The sequence below is a fragment of the Vombatus ursinus genome, unplaced genomic scaffold (genome assembly GCF_900497805.2).
Source record: "Vombatus ursinus unplaced genomic scaffold, bare-nosed wombat genome assembly UNPS02014798.1, whole genome shotgun sequence".
NCBI classification, from domain to species: Eukaryota; Metazoa; Chordata; class Mammalia; order Diprotodontia; family Vombatidae; genus Vombatus; species Vombatus ursinus.
Window position 1 is genome coordinate 47,179,496 of NW_020954576.1, and position 21,418 is coordinate 47,200,913.

General features: G+C 47.7%; 1 protein-coding gene across 7 annotated transcripts in view; it reads right to left on the bottom strand.

Moving 5' to 3' along the window:
* Positions 1-8,344: 8,344 nt before the first annotated feature.
* Positions 8,345-21,418, bottom strand: part of SRGAP2 (SLIT-ROBO Rho GTPase activating protein 2) — a 254,903-nt gene continuing 241,829 nt past the window's right edge. For 2 of the 7 annotated variants that reach the window (XM_027871069.1, XM_027871068.1), the window contains exons 19-22: positions 19,556-19,736; positions 17,830-17,976; positions 13,877-14,207; positions 8,345-11,898 (exon numbers count right to left, since the gene is read on the bottom strand). In XM_027871069.1, the coding sequence (XP_027726870.1) occupies positions 11,515-11,898; positions 13,877-14,207; positions 17,830-17,976; positions 19,556-19,736 (1,043 nt within the window). In that variant the 3' untranslated portion in view covers positions 8,345-11,514. The other 5 variants (XM_027871070.1, XM_027871071.1, XM_027871072.1 and 2 more) reach the window with 5 other exon arrangements.

The window sequence follows — 21,418 nt, forward strand, 5'->3', positions numbered from 1 at the left end:
TTACCCCTCCTTCCCTCCCTCCCTTTTTTCTTTCTTCCTTTCTTTTTCTTTCTCTTTCCTTCTTTCTTTTTTTCTTTCTTTCTTCCCTCCTTCCTTTCATCTATCTCAGGGATTCTTAACCTTTTCTTCTGTCATGGACACCTTTGGCAATTAAGTGAAGGCCATGGGCCCCTTCTCAGAATAATTTTTGTTACTGACATTTATAATTGAAGGAAAAGCTAAATTTCAGTTAGAGGTCAATGAAAATAAAGATGTAATTTTTCCCCCTATCCAGACCCAAAATCTATCCATGGACTCCTTAGGGGTGATCTAGAAGGACTGGTATTGATTTTGGGTTGGAGACCTGAGTTTGAATTTTGACTCTAACACACTTACTCCCTGGGTGACCATAAACCAGTGGCTTAATCTTTTGGAGTACTGACTGATCTCATCTGTAAAATGGGGATAATACTTTCTCTATCTTACAGGGTAGGGTTAGGAAAGTGCTTTGTAATTGTGAGTGTACTATATAAAAGTGAATTGTGATCATACTGTCCTCCTTCTGGGCCAGCTTCTCACTTTAGTACAAAGAGAAAAGTCTCTGTTTTTGCTCCATTTAGTGAAAATTCTCCCCATTAGCCTCTTGCACCTTCAAATCCTTTTCTTCTTGCTTCCCATGGTCAGGTTGGTGGATCTAACCTGGCAAATCATTAGTCAGAATTCTAAGACCCTCCCCTCATCCAGGTGAGTTGTTCAGTTGTGTCCAAGTCTTGGGATTTTCTTGGCAAAGATCCTGGAGTGGTTTGTCATTTTCTCCTCCAGCTGATTTTACAGATGAAGAAACTGAGGCAAATAAGGTGAAGTGACTTGGCAAGGGTCACACAGCTAGTAAATGTCTGAGGGCAGATTTGAACCCAGGAAGATGAGTCTTCCCGACTCCAGGCCCAGTGCTATGCACTACGGTGCCACCTAGCTGCTTGAGATTCAGGTGTGAGTCATCTATAAACTCCTCTGCCTGTCTTTTAAAGCTCTTCACAACCTGGTTCCTTCCTCCCTTTCCAGTCTTCTTACATACATTTGACTCTTCAATTCAGTCCAGCCATACTGGTGTTCACTTCTCCTCATACGCTCCATCTGCCATCTTGTCACACCTGGAATGCACCCCATCCTTATTGCCGACTTTTGGAATCCCTTGTTTCTCTGGAAACTGAGCCAAAATGCTAACTTCTGTGTGATGCCTTTCTTGCCTCATCCCCTCCAGCTTGCCAGTGCCTGCCCTCAGAAAATGACTTTGTGTTGAGTTTGCATATATTCTGTATATACTTCTACGTGTACCTATCTCGGCAATTAGAATGTAAGCTCTTGGGGCAGCTACGTGGTGCAGTGGATAGAGCACTGGCCCTGGAGTCAGGAGAACCTGAGTTCAAATCTGACCTCAGACACATAACACTTACTAGCTGTGTGACCTTGAGCAAGTCACTTAACTCCAATTGCCTCACCAAATAAACAAACAAAGAATGTAAGCTCCTCAAGGGCAGGGATTGTCTGTGTACAATGTATCCCTAGTGCTTAGGACAATCCTGGCACATAGCAGCCATCTAATCTAATAAATGGTTGAACTGATCTCTCGATCAATTTAATCAATCAACAAGTATTTATTACACACCTACTATGTGCCAGTCACTGTGTTAGGTGTGGGGAATACAAAGAATGAAACAATTTCTACCTAAAATGAGCTTATGTTCTCATGGGGCTGGGAGGTAGTGGGGGACACTCAGGAGAGAGGCAATGTGTACATATAAAAATATAAGCAGAATAAATAGTAAAAAGGTAATACATACAAAAATATACAAAGCACTTCAATAGAAGGTAATTTGAGAGGAAGGATGCTAGCAATTGGGGTGGTGGAGAACCAGAAAGGTTTCATACAGAAGACAGTGCTTGAACTGCTTCTTGTACTGGGAGGATTGCAGTGCCTTGGACAGAAATGAGGAAATCTGGAATAGCCGCGTGTGCGGGGGAGAATGAGTCCACTTTTAGATATACTGAGTTTAAGATATATTGAGATGTCTCCTGGATATCCAGCTTGAAATGTCCAACAAGCAACTGATCTCCCTGGCTTTATGTTCCAACTAAAATCTCACCTTCTACAGGAAGCCTTTCCCCAACTCTTTTATTCTAGTACCTTCCCTCTGTTAATTATTTTTAATTTATCATATATATATATATCCTCTGTTAATTATTTTTAATTTATCATATTATATATATATAACTTTTTTTGTATATATATATATATTTTTGCAGGTTGTCTCCCCCACTAGATTGTAAGCTCCTTGAAGGTAGGGACTGTCTTTTACCTCTTTTTGCATCCCCAGCATTTAGCACAGTGCCTGGCACATAGTAGGCACTTAATAAATATTTATTGATTGATTCATACAGGTCTGAAGCTCAGGGGAGAGACTGGAGCTGTATATACAGACCTAGTAGTCATCTATATAGAAATGAAAATTAAACTCATGGGAGTTAGGGGGCCATGACATGCATAATGTCAAGGAGACTGAGCAGGAGTGGTCAGACAAGTAGGAGGAGAACCAGAGGAGTGTGGTGTCACAAAAACCCGGAGAGGAGAGAGTGTTTGAGAGAAGATGGACAATAGTGTCAAATAAAGCAGAGAGGTCAAAAAGGACGAGGCCTGAGAAAAGATCATCAGATCAGGCAGTTAAGAGAGCCCTGGCTACTTTGGAAGGAAGCGTCTCAGGTGAGGGAAAGGAAGTCAGACTGCCAAGGCCTGAAGAGGGGGAGAAAGGATGCGGAGGGTGCAGAGATAGATACCTTCTCACTCTTTCTTGAATCGTAGATATGTGTGTACGTGTCTTTTACTCCATCAGATTGTAAATTCCTTGAAAGCTGGGATGTTCAGGGCACTCAGTTGGTGCTTACTAAGTACTCACTGAACCATTTGGGCTGCGCCTTGCCCGCTGTAACCTGCTTTACTGGGGCACCTGGCACCAGATTTGCAGGTTGGGGAAAGTCCCATTCAATAGGGTGGGGAAAAAAACCAAACAAACCAGTGCAGAGCTTGACTCTGGGGCCTGTTGGAAGAAGGGAACACATGGGTTAAACCCCGAGCCTGAACTCTTGCTTTTTGCTCTCTGGCTGAGGGCTGAGGACTGTATTAGAATCTCAGACCCTTTCACTGACCGTTCACCCTTGCAGACTCAGAGACCCCAGGAGATTAGAAATGTCTCTGCTGGCACCTCTCTGGATTAAATTCACTCCTCCCATCTAGTAAGAATACACTTTTTAACAGCAACAAGAAGGCTCTCTTGTCACATGTTTAATGTTTACAGGAAATTTGGAAGAGGACTGGGGAATTAGAGCAGGGGCTGGGGTGGGGGCAGGAGGGAGAGGATGCTGAGGGAGCTTGTTGCAGAGGCAGAGAGATTGGTGGGGGGAGGGTGTTGCTGAATTATTCCCCTCCACTAAAAATTGACCTTTTTCTTAACTCCCACCTGTGGGAATCCCTGTTGGCCACTCCCTTATGGAGCGAGCTCCTGGACCCTTCTATAGAGTGCAGCGAGGCGGTGGAGAGGGGCCCAGAAGAGCAGCACCTAGCCCCCACACATCCACAGAGCAAAGGAAATGGGGGCAGAGTGGAAAGAACGAGTCAGAGGATGTGGCTGTGTATCTGGCTCTGTCACCTACTACCTGTGTGATCTTGGCCCTGTGACCTCATCTCTAAGAGCCTCAGTTCCCTCAGCTGTAAAACAAAGAGGCTGCACCAAAGGAATCCTAAAGTCTCTTCCACTTGGGAAGACTCTTTAAAACTGGATATGGGTGGGATGTGGGGATTTTTCTTTCTCTTGTTGTTCAGTTGTTTTCCAGTCTTGTCTGACTCTTCATGATCCTGTTTGGGATTTTCTTGGCAAAGATACTGGAGTGGTTTGCCATTTCCTTCTCCAGCTCATTTTCCAGATGAGGAAACAAGGTTAAATGACTTGCCCAGGGTCACACAGCTAGTAAGTGTCTGAGGCCGAATTTGAATTCAGGAAGTGGAGTATTCTTGACTCCATTGCACCATCTAGTTGCCCTCCCTGTCTCTACCTGCCAATAACAACAACAAGGACAATAATAACTAGCATTCATATAGTACTTATTATGTGCCAGACACTATGCTAAACACTTTATAAATATTAAATATTAAATAATAAATATTAATATTCTATCATTTGATTCTCCCAACAACCCTGGGAGGTAGGTGAGAAAACTGAGGCAGAAGTAAAGTGACTTGCTCAGGGTCGCACAACTAGTAAGTGTCCAAGATCGGATGTGAACTCAGGTTTTCTTGACTTTGGGCCTGGCACTCCATCCATTGCTAGTCTTATCACGTTAGGCTTTCATGACATTTTGTTTGGGGATGGAGCAAACTCTGAGGGTGATCAGTGCCAACCACTGGTTTATATCAAGTTCTTTCCTGAGTAGTTGAGCTAAATGGAGCTAAGGGGGACCAATCCTATCTCTGTCCTCAGGGCTTTGATATGCCCAGATCTCTTCAGCATTCTTCGGCATAGTTCCTTCCTACTCCAACTCACAGGAGGGGAACCAGGGGTTGAGTTGTTCCAACCAAACTTCCTAACTTCCACGGGGAGTCAGAATCTGCGTACACCACTTGGGGACAGCAGGGCTTCAGATGTGAGACCCTTAGGGTCAAGGGCAGACAGAGATGGACACTGCACTGTCTGCAGCAAAGATGGTTCAATAAAAGGAGCAGTAGCTCAGAAGTAGTAGGGCTTGGGGGTTCTATGACACTTCTTGCTTGTGTGAACTTGAATAGGTCACCTGACTTCCTTGGACAAGTTTCTTCATCTGTAAATAAAGTGATGGAGGTTGGAGTAAATGGCCTTGCTGGTCCCTCCAAGCTTTATAATAATATTTGCTAGCATTTATATAGAGCTTAAGCTCACAGCCACACTAGAGGTAAGTGCTATTATAGATGAGGCAGACAGAGGTGAGGACTAGGGTCACACAGCTTGTAAGTGTTGGAGGCAGAATTCAAACCCAGGTCTCATAGACTTTGACTATCCACAGTGTCACCTAGTTGCCCCTAGCTGCCTAATATCATGCCTCTATGACCCCAAATGTCCAAGATTCTCTGAGAGCAAGGAAAAGGAAGGGCTACTTTAAATAGATGAAGTTAAGTATAATTAAGGGAATGTAGAGACATTCAAAACTATGGGGCTAGTCTGGCCTCCCATAGAGAGGCAAGGATTCCTGGGGCCTATTTCTTGCCATAATCACAGAATAACTGAAGGACTCAACTATCTGGAGTAGGGGGTGGAGTGGGCCTCAAACCCAGGCATCGTGAGTTTCACAGTGGCATACTTGCATGGGTTCTGGATAATTGATGATGCTCTCATGCTTTCCCAGTCACCAATGGAGTGAAGCAAGGCTGTGTGCTTGCCCCTGTGCTTTTTAGCATGATGTTTTCAGTGATGTTGTTCAACACCTTTAATGAAAACAAAAATGGCATCAAGGTCAACTATCGTACTGACAGTAAATTATTTAACTTGAAAAAGCTACAAGCCAAGATTAATGTGGAAGGAGAGTTGGTGCACGACTTTTCATTTGCAGATGATTGTGCACTCATTGCATCCTCTGAGGCTGAGATGCAACAGAGTATGGATCAATTCTCTGTGGCTTGTGCTAATTTTAGCCTGATAACACCAAGAAAACAGAGGTTCTCCATTGTGAGGGACTGTCTGATGTTGGCAGTTGCCAGTTGGGCACTGTGGCAAGAGTAGGGTAGAATCTGGGTATTTTGGAAGTTGAGGCAGGGGCTGTGGTAGGCAGAGTCGTGGTGAACTGGGATGGGCTGGGTACAGAGAAGCCCTGAGGCAGTGGGCAGTGCTATGTGAGATAAGCTGGGTACAAGGAAGTAGCGGAGCTTGTGCTCCTGAGGCAAGGGGTGGTGCCACGTGGGAGTGGGACAGCAGAGGACTGAGTTCCCTTTGCTTAGTCCCCTCCCTATATGCAACATCATCCCCAGACGCCTCTTGTGACCTTCCTGACTTCCTGGGTCCCTTTGTGTAGCACTGACCCCAGACCCCTCCTCCCAGTATCTGAGTCTGACTTCCTAGGTCACGTACTCTGTCTATGCACTAATCCCAGATGCCTCCTCCCTGTACCCGGTCCTAGCCTCCTACGTCACTCCCTCCCCCTTGGTGTGCTAAACTCAGACAGCCCCTTCCGGTATCTGACCCTACAATCATTGGCTAGTAAGCGGGCTGGGGAGGAGGGGCTAAGCAGGTAGTTAGGAATGAGCGTGGTCAGATCACATGCTCGCTCTCTCTCTTGGCTCCTGCTCTGTTGCTCTGGCCTTGCTGCTTGGGCTTGCTGTGATGGCTTGCTGTGATGGCCTCTGAATAAAGCTCTGGTGTTGGCGCCTCCCGATGGCTTGTCTCTGTGTGTTTATCCGGCTGAGAACCGAAGACTCGGAAGTGAGTATGACTCTGGCAGCCTGCTCCTCATAGGAGGAGAGGGTCGGCGCGGCCGGTACACTCCATCATCTAGCACCACACTATTCATACACGGATTGCTTACAGCAAATGGGGAAATTTTAAATGTTGTGGATAAGTTCACTTACCTTGGAAGTATACTTTTCAGGGATGTACACATAGATGATGAGGTTGATACACACATTGCCAGAACTAGCCCAGTGTTTGGGAGGCTCTGAAAGAATATGTGGAGGAGAAGAGGTATTAGGCTGCCTACCACACTGAAGGTCTACAGAGCCATTGTGTACCTCATTGTTGTATGCTTGTGAAACCTGGATAGTATACCAGCGCCATGCCAGGAAACTGAATCATTTCTATTTGAATTGTCTTAGGAAGATTCTGAAGATCACCTGGTACCAGACACTGAAGTCCTTTCTCAAGCTCAACTGCCAAGCATTCAAACTCTACTGCAGAGGGGTACAACTCCAGTGGGCTGGACATTGTTGTTTGAATACCAAAAGTACGTTAGCCTACTAGAACTCACACAAGGTAAGCGCTCACACACAGGTCTGAAGAAGTGATACAAGGAAGCTCTCAAGCTCTTTCTGAAGAACTTTGGAGTTGATTGTGAGACATAGGAGACACTGGCATAGGACCTCCCAGCACGGTATGCCTGTATCAAAGAAGGTGCTGTGTTCGATGAGCAAAGCAGAATTGTGGTAGCTCGAAAGAAATGACAATCGAAAATTTGGACATCTCCACTCTAAATGTTCATACAGACTATTTGTGCCCAACCAAGCCTTCTGAGCTTGTATTGGCTGGATCAGCCGCAGTCAGACACACTGTATCTTGACCCTGACATAGTGACACCATTTTGGTCCTCTTCGAGCACAAAGGACAAGAACTGAAGGATTCAACAAGCCACATGTGAGTAGCCTTATCTTTCTGGATTAGGGCTCAAATCCAGGCATCATAGTGTTCTAAGGATCTAAAATGTCCCCAAGATCTCTTCTAAAGGTCTTAGGATATATTCTGAGCCTCAAAATTCCTTTCTGAAGGGGCAGCTAGGTGGCGCAGTGGATAGAGCACAGGCCCTGAAATCAGGAGTACCTGAGTTCAAATCCGGCCTCAGACCAAACACTTGACACCTACTAGCTGTGTGACCCTGGGCAAGTCACTTAACCCCAATTGCCTAAAAACAAACAAACAAACAAACAAACAAATTCCTTTCTGATGGATTTTGTTCTGGCTAGGGCTCCCCTGGCCCAAGGATAGATGACTGTATTCAGAATAAAACCTCTCTCCTTCTGGGAAGGATTCCCTTGAAACATACACTGTGACATGTCATACCATATGCGGGTAAAATTGGGTCTGCTAGGGGCACAGAGGTTGCCAGGGGCCAATCTTAGGGCCCTCATTCTGGGAGAAATGAAAACACATTGGAAAAGCTCCTGAAATGTTTTCCCTGCCCTCCCCCCCCCACTAATCTCTCTCCCTGGCATCCAAATGGAGAAAGAAGTGAAAATTCTTCCCACCAATCATATCCAGAGATAGAATCAGTGAGGGAATGGTTGTCAAGGAAACAGGCTATCCAATGCTGAGCCAATAACTCCTTCTATGGAGCATCTTTGGTTCCACAGACAGACTAAATGGAGATGTTGAAATTCTTCCCTATAGATACAGCACTCTCACACCTCTGGCTTCGAGTTACAGCACGGAGCCCTCCCCTATTCTTAACCCATGCATCTAGGATGGATGCCACCAGCCCAGAACAATCTAATTTACTCCTATCTGTAAAAACTTCAGGGAACCATGGTTCCCAGGGAGTAGGGAGTGGGGAGGCGGGGTGCGGGGCAGGAACTACAGCTTCATAACCTAAAAATGTATTTTATTTTGAAGTTGTGCTTTGGATTCTCCCCAATCCAACCTTTGTTGAGTGACAGCCTTATGTTCATACAAAGCATTTCCAAGCATACATACATACATTATTCCAGTTATCAACACAATTGTTTTAAAGAATATACCATTTTACACAAACGTTACATACAAGTCATACGCCACAACATTGCATTTCCCTGGAAGATCTAATATCTCTTCTGAATAGGAAGTACATCTATACCAGCCCTTCCAAAGTGGTCTGTTCATTCCTCCGCCAGCATCATCTCATCTCTGCAGGAGGAACCCTGGCTCCCTGGGGGACGGGGCTGGGGCCAGCATGCTGTTGGGTGGAAATTCATTGTTCTTTTCTTTCAGGTAGGGTGCAGGCCCTACTGTACAACACAAGGACTAATTCCTGTTCCTCCCCTTCAGAGTTCACAACACACACCACAGAGGCGGCGGGATGTCTCTCACGTGTGTGCCGCTGGTTTGGGCCAGGGTACTCAGCAGAGGGCTCTCTCTGCAGGGTCCCTTGGGTTGCTGGCTCCCAATTTGGTGTAAAAATCACAGTGTGCCACCTCCATTCTGGCCGATTGCACAGTGCCCCGCCAAGATGGGCTCTCTCCCCACTGGCTCCGAGTCCCCTTGGCAGGACCAGATATCTCCACGGTGCCAGAAGCACCAGAGATGGGGAAGACAACGCCACCCCCCACCCCCTAGGGGCATGGAGGGCTGGCTAAGACTTTGAACTGTGGGTTCCCATTCACACACTGCTCAGCTCATGATGCCCATCAGCAGATGGATGTTGGCTGGGTGGGACGGGGAGTGGAGGGGATGTAGAGGACACAAAAAGAAAGAAGGCAAGAAGTAACAGAACAGATCCAAAGACTTTGTTTTGAGAAAACTTCTCCACCCTTTCCTGGAATTGGGGAGGGTAGGAGGAAAATGGAAGGTGTGGGTTCCAACTCAGATCATTGGGTGAAGAGGATCTCCAAGCTGTCACCTAAGGAATGTAGAGTGAAGGATGAGGCTCTCCTTGCTCCGACGGAAAAGGATCCCCAGGGGGGACAGATCCATTGGAGGCTCAGGGCTTAGAACAAACCATCCCTTTTGGGAGCTACTAAACAGAGCAGCTGACTGCTCAACGAGTCCAGTGGTTCTAAGTCATCTCTTCCAGGTCTGGTCATGTCACCGAAGGAATCCACCTCTTGGGGCCTTGGCCCTCCATGTTCCAAAGCTTCTTTCTGCTAAGTGCCTCCTCACAAAGCTCATTTCTTTATGAAGGATAAAGGAATGCTACCTCTGATAGATCTGACTCCAAACCATTTAAAAAAAAAATGGTGATTTAGGATAGGTGTTTTGAGCCAAACATTGGAAAATTTAGGTTTCTCTCCCAAAAGACAACTACCACATATCTCTCTGAAACCACAGAAAAGTTATCAGGTAAAGAATATGACTCCAAACCAGAAAACACAGCTTCTGTGGTTCTAAGGTAACACATGGGGTTGGGCCTTAACTCATCTCTTTATCTGAGACCCAGGAGCTCTAAGCGGCTTGGCCTTTCACCCCAGTATTCCCGGCACAGAATGATATCAGGGGAGAGGTAAGTAGCGGGTAGGATTTGGGAGGCTGGGCTAGAGCAGATGGTGAAATCATCTTGACCTTTTGTGTGGGCCGTGGGAGAAGGATCGGGGAAGGAAACTGTTGGCCCATCAGTCCCTTCCTTATTCACAGGCTCAGTTAACCTACTCAGCTGCTGATAGTGTCTTCAGATTTCAGTCTCAGGGAGACTTTTTGGTTTGTGGAATCAATATACAACCAAGACAGGTATTCCTAGATGGCTGTTGACAGATTTGGCCAACAAGTGGCTCTCAACATCGGACAATGGCTCCCCAAGCCCCCCCCCCTTCTACCGGGAGGCACTGGGTGGTAACTAAAGCCAGGAGACACAGGCTGAAGGACAGTGGGCAGCAACTTACAAGTGGCATCCGAGTCACCTTGCTTCTAGGGGCCAAACCTACTTTGAAATTTCACTGGATCTCTTGGAGCCAAATAGATTGATGACTGACTGACTTCAGGACAATAAGTCTTTGAGTCTTAAGTGCCCCAAAGGAGGACGAGAAGAACAACATGCCACTAGCTAACTTTCCCAAACCTGCCCTGAAGACCATGAAACTCTCCTAAAACCATTTTCAAGGGTCCAGGTACTAAAACCATCTTCAGTGGGATTCCTTCTAGTGTAGAAAATGGAAGTAGGATGCCCCTTCTCCCACCTAACGTGAATGTATCATTCAGGTAATTTTTACAAGGGATTATTACTTACTACAGAGTTTGGTTGTAGTTATGGAGGATGAAGGGGACAGATGTAAACACCAACCAACCAAACCACATCAGTAAAAAGAGGCTGAAGAGAGAAATCCCCTAAGCCCACGTGGAGCTCGGGGGTCAAATCCCATCCTGATTAAGTTTCATTTAATGAGAGATTTCTATGGCTGAGTTCTCCTGTCCCAGACAAAATAGGGTTTGTAACGGAAACAAACAGACCCTGGTGGTCACTGTGTGAACTGCCACAATAACTTACAAAGAGACACACAGCCATGGGTCACGGAACCAGGAGTGTCTACACATGCCAGAGACTAATCTACAACTGTTGGCGTGTGTGTGTGTGTGTGTGTGTGTGTGTGTATGTGTGTAATGAAGCAGAGACTATATGGTTCATTTTAACCAGTACCCAAACATGGTGTTACTGAGAGGTGGGTGTATTAGCAGCCAACCACTTTGGCAAGGCATCCTGGGTGACTTGAGGAGGACTGAGATTCGAGCCACATCTTTACTGTTTGCCTTGCCAGATTTCACAGTGACCTGATAATGGAAAGATCTATTTCTGGCTATTGCCTAAGACTGGTATATACTGTAGCTGGCTGGATTATGACTGACCAAGGGAAGCTAAGGAAGGGGGCCAGGGAACAGGTGGGGGTGGGCAGGGAAGGAGACAGGGAGAGCTTCATTCTCAAGGGTTTGGGCGGCTGGGAAGTCTATTCCTGCAGGAATAACTTAGAATCTAATTTTCAGCTGAAGTCCCCAAGCTAGTTAAATAGGAAGATTTTAATAACAGTCTCTGGTTCCTCAAGTCCCCTTGTCTGGAACAATCGGATGGTGTCCGTCAGACCGTACAAGACTTGTCAGTGGGCTGTGGGGATGCTGACGAGTTGACGCCAGGACTGGTGGCGTTGGTTTTGGGGAAGACCACCGGCTTAGGCCGTGTGGCTGGTGGCTTGACCGGGGCGGCCATCTTGACTGACTTGACCGGCCGGAAAGCGCAGGGGATGTCCCCAGCCGTACTGGCGCTGCGCTGGAAGGCGGGTTCAGGGTCCTTGAGGAGCTGGGTGTGCAGGGGGCTAGAGGGTTCTGAAGTAGGTGCTACCACCGGAGAGGTCTTTAGGGGCTCCAGGGTGTCCAGGACCACGTCAGGCGTGTGCTTCACGTTGCTTTGCCGCTCGAGCTCCCGGAGTTCATTCAGGGCAGAATTCATCGTTGCCTCAATGTCCTGAAAAGTACAGAGGAGAAGATGAGTCTGGAGGTGTGGAACGTCACCAAAGATCCCGTTTTACTGCTGCAGGTCAAATCTCGCAAGAACCAATTTCAAGGTGGGGTGGGGAGGGGCGGGGAGGGGGCTGGGCAGGTAAGGGGTATCAAGATTTCTGCGCTGAAATTCTTGAGTCTATCCAATAGTGCTCAGAGGAAGTGCACCATCTACTGGGGCTCGGAAATACGTCTCTTTCATGTGACCATCATCATTACAAAATTGGTACTGAGATCCGACCTGCAGTCCCCTGGGACTGGGAGTCACCAAACTCTAACCCTGGTGAAAGAAGGACAGGTCTTACCCATCGGGGATTGAGGAAAGGTCCAATAGCTCTGCTCCCTGCCCACCACCTGGGGACTGCACAACTATGGCAGGAGAGTCCAGCGTTAATCATGCTGTTCTCTTCTATCCATCACTGTCAAGAGGGCACTGTCCAGGAGGGGGAGCCAAAGCCCACTTAGGTGAATTGCCTTCTGTAAGTTACAATGGAAACCAGCTCAGCAAACAAGCAGCATCACTAGCTGGGGACTCATGAGAGAACCGAAGGACCTTTGTCTGCAAGCCAGCTGCCTCCCTAGGAGACCTCCCTGCTCCTCACCTCCCTCCCCTCCGGCAAGCTCGTGTCTGGCCCCCCTGCGCCATCACAGGAATCCCGCTTGGGGATTAGGTCTGCACTGATAGGCTGGCTGTTCCAGGCCAGGGCCCATCAAAGCTTCTCTGTGATGGAGCGTGAGATGAGCTTTCTGTTGGCAGCAGCTCAACGCCACTCAGCCCTAAGATGTTCCCAGACTTGAAAACAGGCTCCAGGACTCCAGCGCTCTTCCTGCCCCATCTCTGCAGCCAGACCCTGTCCCAGCTGGGACCAAGCCCCTCCGTTCCTACTGACACCTGTCCAAAGAAGGGAGCTGGGAGGAGTCCCATGGGGGAAGGCAGCTTACAACCATGACCTCACACACAGAGACAGACAGCTAGAGGCCTAGCAAAGCGAGAGACACGTCAGGCACCCAGCTGGACAGGGTCTGACCAAGAAGACATTCCTTGGGAGCGCACCACAGCCCAGCCAACAGAGACTGCCTCTGTCTTCCCCGGGGGCAGCGGGGATCTTAGCTCTGCTAAAAGCAGGACAGTCAAGGGCAACAGGAAGCCCCTCGTACCCACCTGGACTAATGAAAATTATAGAGCTGAGGGAGACGTCTGAGTACACTGCTTGGAGTGGCTGCGGCCGTCGGATTTTTAAAGATGGGGTTAGCCCTCTATCATTTCATGGAAAACAAGAAGTCAAAAGGATGGACTAGAGATGTAAGGAGGTCCCTTGTGATGGGGAACTGGCCTCCGTTCCTCCTGGGAGACTTATCTACACCCCAAGATCTCGTCCCCTTTAGGCCCAAGGACCAGCTGATCATTGTTAGGTTTCTCTGGGCAGCGTCTGGTCGGCAAGGTCAGGGAATGCCCTGGGGTATGACAGGGAAAGTGGGGAGGGGATAGAATGAAAGGAACGTAATCAGGTATAAATCTGAAACCGAAGGTGTCACACACATTTGGCCAATTCCACTAACACGTCCTGAGGTCTCGGTGCCTAACTCCCCAGAATTACAAAACCCCGAAGGGGGACAATATATCCGGCGTGACACGTGTAGGCACTAGGCTAGAGAAGTGAGAGTTTTGCCAAGAGGCAACAGTTGCGCAAATGCACATATATAGTTAAGAAGCCAACTTTATTCGACTCCATTGTGGCCCTTTGGAGAAGGGGTGCTAGCGAATGACGCTTGTCTGAAGGGTTGCAGCACCTCCAGACGTACATTGGTCACCTGGTCAGACACATCCCTAAGCACTCATTATGTTCCTTGCTCTGAGGTCGGGACTGACTCTGCATGAGGCTACTGTGAGTGACAAGGGGAAACTCCCAATCCACCATTCTCCACCAAACTCCAGGTTTTACCTGCGCGATAACCTCAGGGTCCATGGGCCGATGGTTGTTGAAGCTCTTGGACCTCCCTGCCGTTACTGTCTTCCGGATCTGAGGACTGTCCAGTCGATTCTTCAGAGACGAGTGTCGGCTGATGGAATTGAGACCCCCGTGCCCACTGGCAGAACACTTCTCGGGCCCCTCCTTGGGGAGACTCTGGCTGCTGACAGGCTGGGAGGAGGGACGGCAGCTGGCTCCCCCGGGCCCTGGGGAGGAGGAGTCCAGCAGGGGGCTGCTTAGCCCATGGCCCTCGCTCTGCCGGAAGGCTTTCCTGATGTTCCCAGATTCTGGCCGCTTCCTCTGCCTTCAGTCACAAACAGAAAGACAAGTGTGAGCAAGAGCTGGCTCGGGTTCCAGCACGCCCATATCCAAGGAGAGGCGGGAAGAGGAAGAGGGATGAGTTCCTGTCAACCAGTATTTTTCCAGGGAGTGGGTAAAGGGCCACAGAGGGGGTTCTCGCCAAGGCTCCACTGTCCCACTTCCTTAATGCCTTCATTATCCCCACCCTCCCTACCCCACCCCTCCAAGCTTGGCAAAGGAGAAATGGATACTTACTGGTTGGTGGTGTGCTTTGAGCTCCTGAGATGCAAAAGGCTATGCAAAGGGAAAGTCTGATTATGTGAAATATGATAATGGGGAGAGAGTCTCGGACTCCTAGAGATGCCCTTACTGTGGCCTTTCATTTATTTATTTTTTTAAGCAGAGACAAGGTTTAAACGAGGAGAACTTACTCTGTTATTACGGGGACAGAGAAGGTAAGGTGGAAGGGAATGTTTTCCCCTCAACTTTTAGGGCCCTCCTCCCAAAAATCATCAACACAAGCAGGGTGAAATCATTACAAGATCTGGCATAAGGCTTAAAATGTGAAGACAAAAGAAAGTTTCTCAAGGGACTATAATACTGGAGGAGTTAAGGACAAATTTTATGAATTCTGATTTTTTTTTTACTCCTTGAATCACCAAGGATGAGATTAAACTTTGGCTCATGGTCAATTCATTTCAGGCCACTTATGGCTCTGTGTAAACGCTATAATTAAATTAGATTGTCTGGCAATCTTGTGGTTACTGGGCACTGTTATAGAGCTAGCCAGTGTTCACTTGGACGTAGTTACAAAGGAACCAAATGAGGAAAACAGATTTATAGGGGGATGTAAAAGAAATCGCTTTCTGGGTCAGAAGGGCAGTTATGAAGCTCTGTTCCCGACTCCACTATTGGACAAGCTGGGGTGGGGATGCGAAGGGACAGAACTGAGGACAGGCAACGAGAAGAGGCCCTGCTTGGGGTCCACTGGGGTGGTGCCAGGGCTCAGGGCCACATCTATTGGTGAGGGAAAAGGCCTCCCAAAGACAACTCAGGGTAATGGGAACAGCTCTAGCCCAGGAGCTGGGAGAACTGCATGCACCTGGGCTTCAGGCCTCTTATCTGTAAAAAAACAAAGGGCAGGGGAGGGGTAATGGTGGTGGTGGTGGGAATGGACCAGAAGATCCTTGGGGTCCTTTCCAGCTTCAACATTTTATGATTCTGAGTCTTCTTTTCCTTTTTTTTTTTTTTTTGTCCTGACCTGTGATTTCACTGGCATAGAGAACTTCTGGTAAGGAAAATTCATTTTACAAGAACAGATTAGCAACTGCTCTGCAACGTATAACCTTAGAGAGTTAGTATCTGGGATGACCAGAGGGCCAGTGACTTGCCCAGGGTCACACAGCTAGTACATGTCTGAGTCAGGACTTGACCCTTGGTTTTTCAGACTCTGAGTCCAAATGGCTTTTTTTCCACTAGACGAAGTCACTGCTCCTGGGTCCTGATGGCAGCCCTCAAGTAGATTTGGGTCCTGACTTTGTTGTTTTTGTTCTAATTGTTGCTTTTTGTGCAGTCCAAACAGGATGGCTGGAGTTTGGGGTCTAAACTGCCATAAGATTTCCTGCAAAGGCTCATATGCCATGCCCAGTGACTGTTCTGCTCCCTACCTATTTGTTTGGGAGTGGGGAGAAAGCCAGGGGCACAAAGTGGTGCAGAGGAAAGAATGCTGAATTTGAACTCAGAGAACCTGCATTGGAAGCCTGGTTCTGCTCTTTGTTCCTTGTGTGACCCTGGACAATCACTTAACCTTTCTGGGCCTTGGTTTTCTATGCATTCAGTGACTGGCTCAGACTGGGTGGCTAGATCCCTCTCCAGACCTAAATCTATGACATTATGGTGAAGGGAGATAAAACTTCGGGGTCCTCCACCCCCCCCCAAAAGGAGGGAACTCAAGTAAACTTCCCAGAGGTTTGGGCTCTGCTTTTTGCAAACTTTTAACTGCTGAATTTCTTCTTCCATGAATTTCCTTCATACTAAAAGCAACAACTAAGCTGGTGGCTTACAAAACCACACACCTACACAGTCACCTTCTCCCCTGTTATTGGCTTAATTACAGGCTGGGATTATTGTGATTAGAACTTTATAATTAACACAACCTTGTAAATAAAGAACGAAAATAGGATTAGCCCACCATGATTTTTATTAGCCTGCCTTCTCACCAGGGTAGTGAGTTTGGGATTGCCCTTTGGGTTGGGGAATGAATGAAATCCTCATTGTTTTTCATTTACTGGCTTAAATTACAAATAGTTCTAAATAGGGAGGTAAGTGGATATTTCCAAGATGGAATTAGCATAACTGATTTCCCCAACTTGAAGTTCAAGAGAAAACAAATCCCCTGACCGTGCCCCTTCTAATGACTAGCTGGAGGAAACAAAAAAAAAAAAAAAAAAGGCAGAAAGATCTAGGCGACCTGATATGGTTTAGAAACAACAAGCGCATTTATTCTCCTTCCAGTTTCAACGTCCAGAGGCTACAGTTAACAGGTTTTCCTTGTGCAAATCATTTCATTCTTCCAAAGTCATATGGGAATAAAAACTATGCATCATTGCTAGTTCATATTCACGGAGCATGCCCTAGGGGCCTGCCGCCATCTTACTGGCACTGTCCCAAGTTTCAGGGTCTAGTAGAGGAGGTGATGGATCGAGGAGTTCATGTCATGCCCCTTGAGGAGGCAGAGATGAAACTAGTTGTCCAACACCCGGAATGTCCCCTGGGGAGGCCAGGGAGCATGGATATAGAGTCAGAGGCAGGGAATCCTGGGGTGGGCAAGTGGAAGACCCTAGCTTACTGCCAGTGTGACGACGGAAGCTGGGAATCACAGTCAAAAGCCTGTTTTTGGAAGGAACAACAAATCTGCAGTAAGCCTGAATAACGAAGCAGGGCGGATAAGGCTATGGCCGTGTGAAGACTGCCACATCTTCTCTTCTGGTGTGAAAGGGCAGAATGACATGGGAGTGGGATGTGGAGAGGGTGGTCAGGAAAGAGGCAATGTGATCTCTTCCTCCATAGGAGTGAACACCGAGAGCAGGGAGCAGAACAGACAAACAACATTTAATCAAACATGCCCATCATCAACATCAGCCTAGTACAAAACTAACAAGGCTTTTAGCCTTCGGAGAAGAAAGAACCTATTATTAGGTAAGAGTGAGGAAAGCGACAGGACCAAAGAAGTCCCCCCCTCAGCAGAACAGCTTTGGTCCATGTTGCCTACTTGGCCACTGGCCACTCTTGAGCTTTGGATAACAGCTGCAGACCTAGGATTCCCAGGTGGGTTCCTGGTGACAGACACTGTAGGGACACAGAGAAAGAGAGCGCCCCTTTGTAGCATGACGGTGGCTAGCAGGAGCCTTGACCTATCACTGAAGCTTGCAGAAGCTTCCTCGCCCCCATCCATCTAGCCAGCAGCAATGAAGGCATGCGGATCGTTAGCCTGGGAGAGCTGAGTGTCATTTAGCAACCTCCCTATGTGCAGCGCAGGAATGGAGGAGGGTCAGGGTTAGACCAGGGGGTGAAGCTTGGTGTTAAAGAGTCGGTCAGGACAGCAGAAAATGAAAAGCAGCGCTTACTTGTTGATGTTTGCAAGATAAATATCGGCTACATGACCCCCACTGGGACAGCTGGCCCCCGCTCTGGCTGTCACCTTTTCTTCAGGTGGCTCACAAATGACCTCCATCTCAGACTTGGGGCTCGACCTCTCCGCGACACCATCCTCGCTGGGGGAGAAGGGGTGGGCAGGCAGGGAGGAGGGAAAACAATAATAACACAAAAAGCAGTGTTAAATTAGCAAGATGGCCCCCCCCCAACACACACACACATATACACTCCCCAGCAGAGCTCCAAGATGGCGGCAATACCCAGTGGCTCTGGGTAGGCTGGCCCTGTGCAGGGAAAGGAGGGGCAGGAAAGCAGGGAGTTAGGAACCTAGGAGCTGATCGGAGTTATTTTAAATAAAATAAATAATCCAGCTGAGTTCTGTAGGCCCTTGGCTCCTCAGGAAAGCATGGCAGGATCCAGCTAGAGGAAATCTGGATCTGAGGCATCTGCCTTTTACCCCAAGGCCAGGTTGGCTGGGCTGGGACAACCTCCCGGAGGAGGAAGAGACATGTCAAGGTTGCTGCATATCTGCTCAGGCTTTGGAGATGCTGGCGTTAAGGCAGGAGACCCTCACACTCCATCGGAGCAAATCTAGCCCCACTAGAGCTTCCAAGCTGGTCCCAGGTTTCTCCACTGCTCTCCTGGCCCCTCTGGCTACTGGTCATATAGGAGGATGACAAGAAAGCCCCTTCTCCCCCACAGCTCATCTGCTTGATCTTGTAATGAAGTCAAAATGCTAAATTTAGGAAGGTTCTGGATGCATAGATCACCACCAGATTTGCGATGTTATCAACAGAGGGAGGATGTTCCCTGCAGAACAAGTCAGGGACAGGCTGGGAGGGTGAAGACTCATTCAGGATATCAACCTTTAAAAAATAATATTAAGAGAAGGACTATAAAGACTGGCAGCACAATATCCAAGGGGAGGACAATGGGAACAGGGGACCAGGGGTCCTTCTCAGGCTGGGCTCCAGGTCAGGCAGGACTTGTAGCCTGGGGACCAGGGTTGGAAGGTATGGGACAGGGAATCTCTAAACAATGCCATTTCCCTCTAAGCCCGTTTCCTTCGCAGGTGGAGCCCATCTGTAAAACTTCTTGAAGGCCAGCCTGATTTCCCCTTCCTTTCTAGCTGCTCCTCCCCCAATCAACCTCACCTGGGTCACTGAACTAAACTGGGTTATTTCAACAAGGTTACTTAATCCCTGTACTTTCTAGAAGGGCAGGAAGAACCTTCATCACTAACGCTCACATCCCTGGCTTGGCTTTTTTTTAGCCAAAATACAATTTTGTCTATAAGTAGGAAAATATTATAAATAAGATCATCGGATAGAGTTAATGCATACTTGCTAAAAACCAGAACACCCTTTCCCCGTGAAAGGGTGGAGATTGTCCAGATCAGAAAGAAAATGTTCTCTCAGTCTAGGAAGGGGATCCAGGGAGTTGTTTGGTGACACCTGCCTTCTTTAGCACTCTTCAGGCATACACATGCCAAGTGGCTATTCAGAGAATTAGTTAGTGGACTGTTTTGGGGGATGGTGAGTCTGGGGACTTCCAGACCATTGTCCCCAGACTGAGGAGAAGGCTGACATCTCGTGACTCTCAGTTTCTGGCAACCTTCACTGAGAGTCCGTCTCCTATAGGCTCATCTTGGAAGTGGCACCAGTAACCCTGGCCCCTTGGCCTGAGGGCCCAACCTACGTGTCTTGGACCACGATGTACTGATGAGGGATGAGTCCATCAATGCCATTGTGTCGGCCCTCCCACCAGTCATCAGAGGCCCTGTGGTAGAGCAGCAAGGAGGCCCCCTTCTTGAAGGACAGTTCTCGGGCTGTCCGGCCGATGTAGTCAAACTTGGCAATGGCCTCAATGGGCTCACACTCTGAAAAGGACAAGAAAGAAGGAAACAAATAGAATGAATAAAGTTTTAGGGATTGGGCAAGGCTCTGAATTCCTTAATCTGTAGAGGTCACTGGTACTCAGCTCCTGATGAGGAAATCCTCTGCAAGGATACTCGTGAATGGATCTTTGCTCCATTACAACCATCCATTAGGTTATATATAACCATCGCATAAAGGGCTGCACATGACAAGAGGTGACCCTGCTCATCCTTCCCTAGCCCCTGCATTCCCTGAGGGAGAGTGCAGTTAGTAGGATGGGCCTTCAGAGCCCTTTGGCTCATGAGTCTATGTAAAGTCAGCAAAGAGTAGCCTTGAAGCGAATGCTCTCAAAGGATAGCTGCTCTTTGCTCTCCACTGGCCTTTCTGGAAGACGTTTCTATCTACTCCTCAATAACCCTTCCTCTTTGACAGTTCATGTGGTCTGTGCATACTGCCCTCTTCCCATCCTTGTTTCTGTTATGTACATATCACTGGTCTCAATATCCCATGAACTTAAGCACCTAGGTCATGGTTTTCCAATCCATTGTGTCCCCCTCATTCTTGGGATTGTGGGAAAAATTATTACACTATTTAAATCCAACCTTACATGATTAAAGGTTGTCCACACTCAGAATGTTGACTGACTCTAGTAACTCTAGGAATGCCAGAGATGGCCACAAGGTATTTCTGATTCCCCCAGCTGGGATCCACCCAAAGCATTCTTGTTTTGGGCTACCACACTCAGGAACTTCTGAGGGCTCCACTCTTCTGTTCGAGCTTCTGTTTTGGGTTACAGTTACTCCTATCTGTCTCAATCTGCTTTGCTTTCAGGTTGCCCTCTCAGCAAAACTGCTTAACTGAGTATGTGGGGTTCCTATGTGGGAAACCTTTCTCAAAATCCTACATAATGTCAACCTTCCAGAATCTGGGGAAAGGAAACCACACTTCCTTTCTGGCTCTCTCTCCTCTACCAAATGATCTAATAAATTTCTTTCTAAAACTATTTCAGCTTTTGGGTTCTATTCTTGCAAACAACAGAGCTTCTGTATTCACAGTAACAACCACTCAAACATCCAAAATTCCCCTGATGTCAATGGCTTCCTCCTCTATTCCTTTCCAGCCCTACACCAGCATGATCACACCTTAGACTTCACCATCACATGGAACTACATCACCTCTAAGACTCAGTATTTAGACATTCCCTGTCCAACCACGACCTTCTAACCCACTCCCAACCCACCTGATTTTTGCTCTCACTGTGATTTCCGGTCATTTGACGTGTCCCTGTTCTTTCTTTTTATTTTTGCTTGTCTCTATACCCTGAATTGACACCCCCTGCCCCAAAAGGTTAATTTAACATATGACTGGCCACTGCTGTTGAATCCTTCATTCCTCTGACTTTCCGCTGTTCCTAAGCTGTTAATGCTGTTCCCTAGGCAAATCCCACCAGCTGAAGGTTGCCACTTCTGGACTACTGAGCACTGATGGGGAAAGTCTCATAGTTAAGCTGATTTGCCTCACTATGTTGAGGTACATAACCTCAACAGGCCTATCGTTTTATTTTTGTTGACTCATTTTCCAAAACAACTGTTTGAGATCTCTCCTTCTCTCCTGCAGCCCCTTCCCGCCCTCTTGTACAGCAGATGACTTGGCCTCTGACTTAGGAGACTGAGACCATCCAATG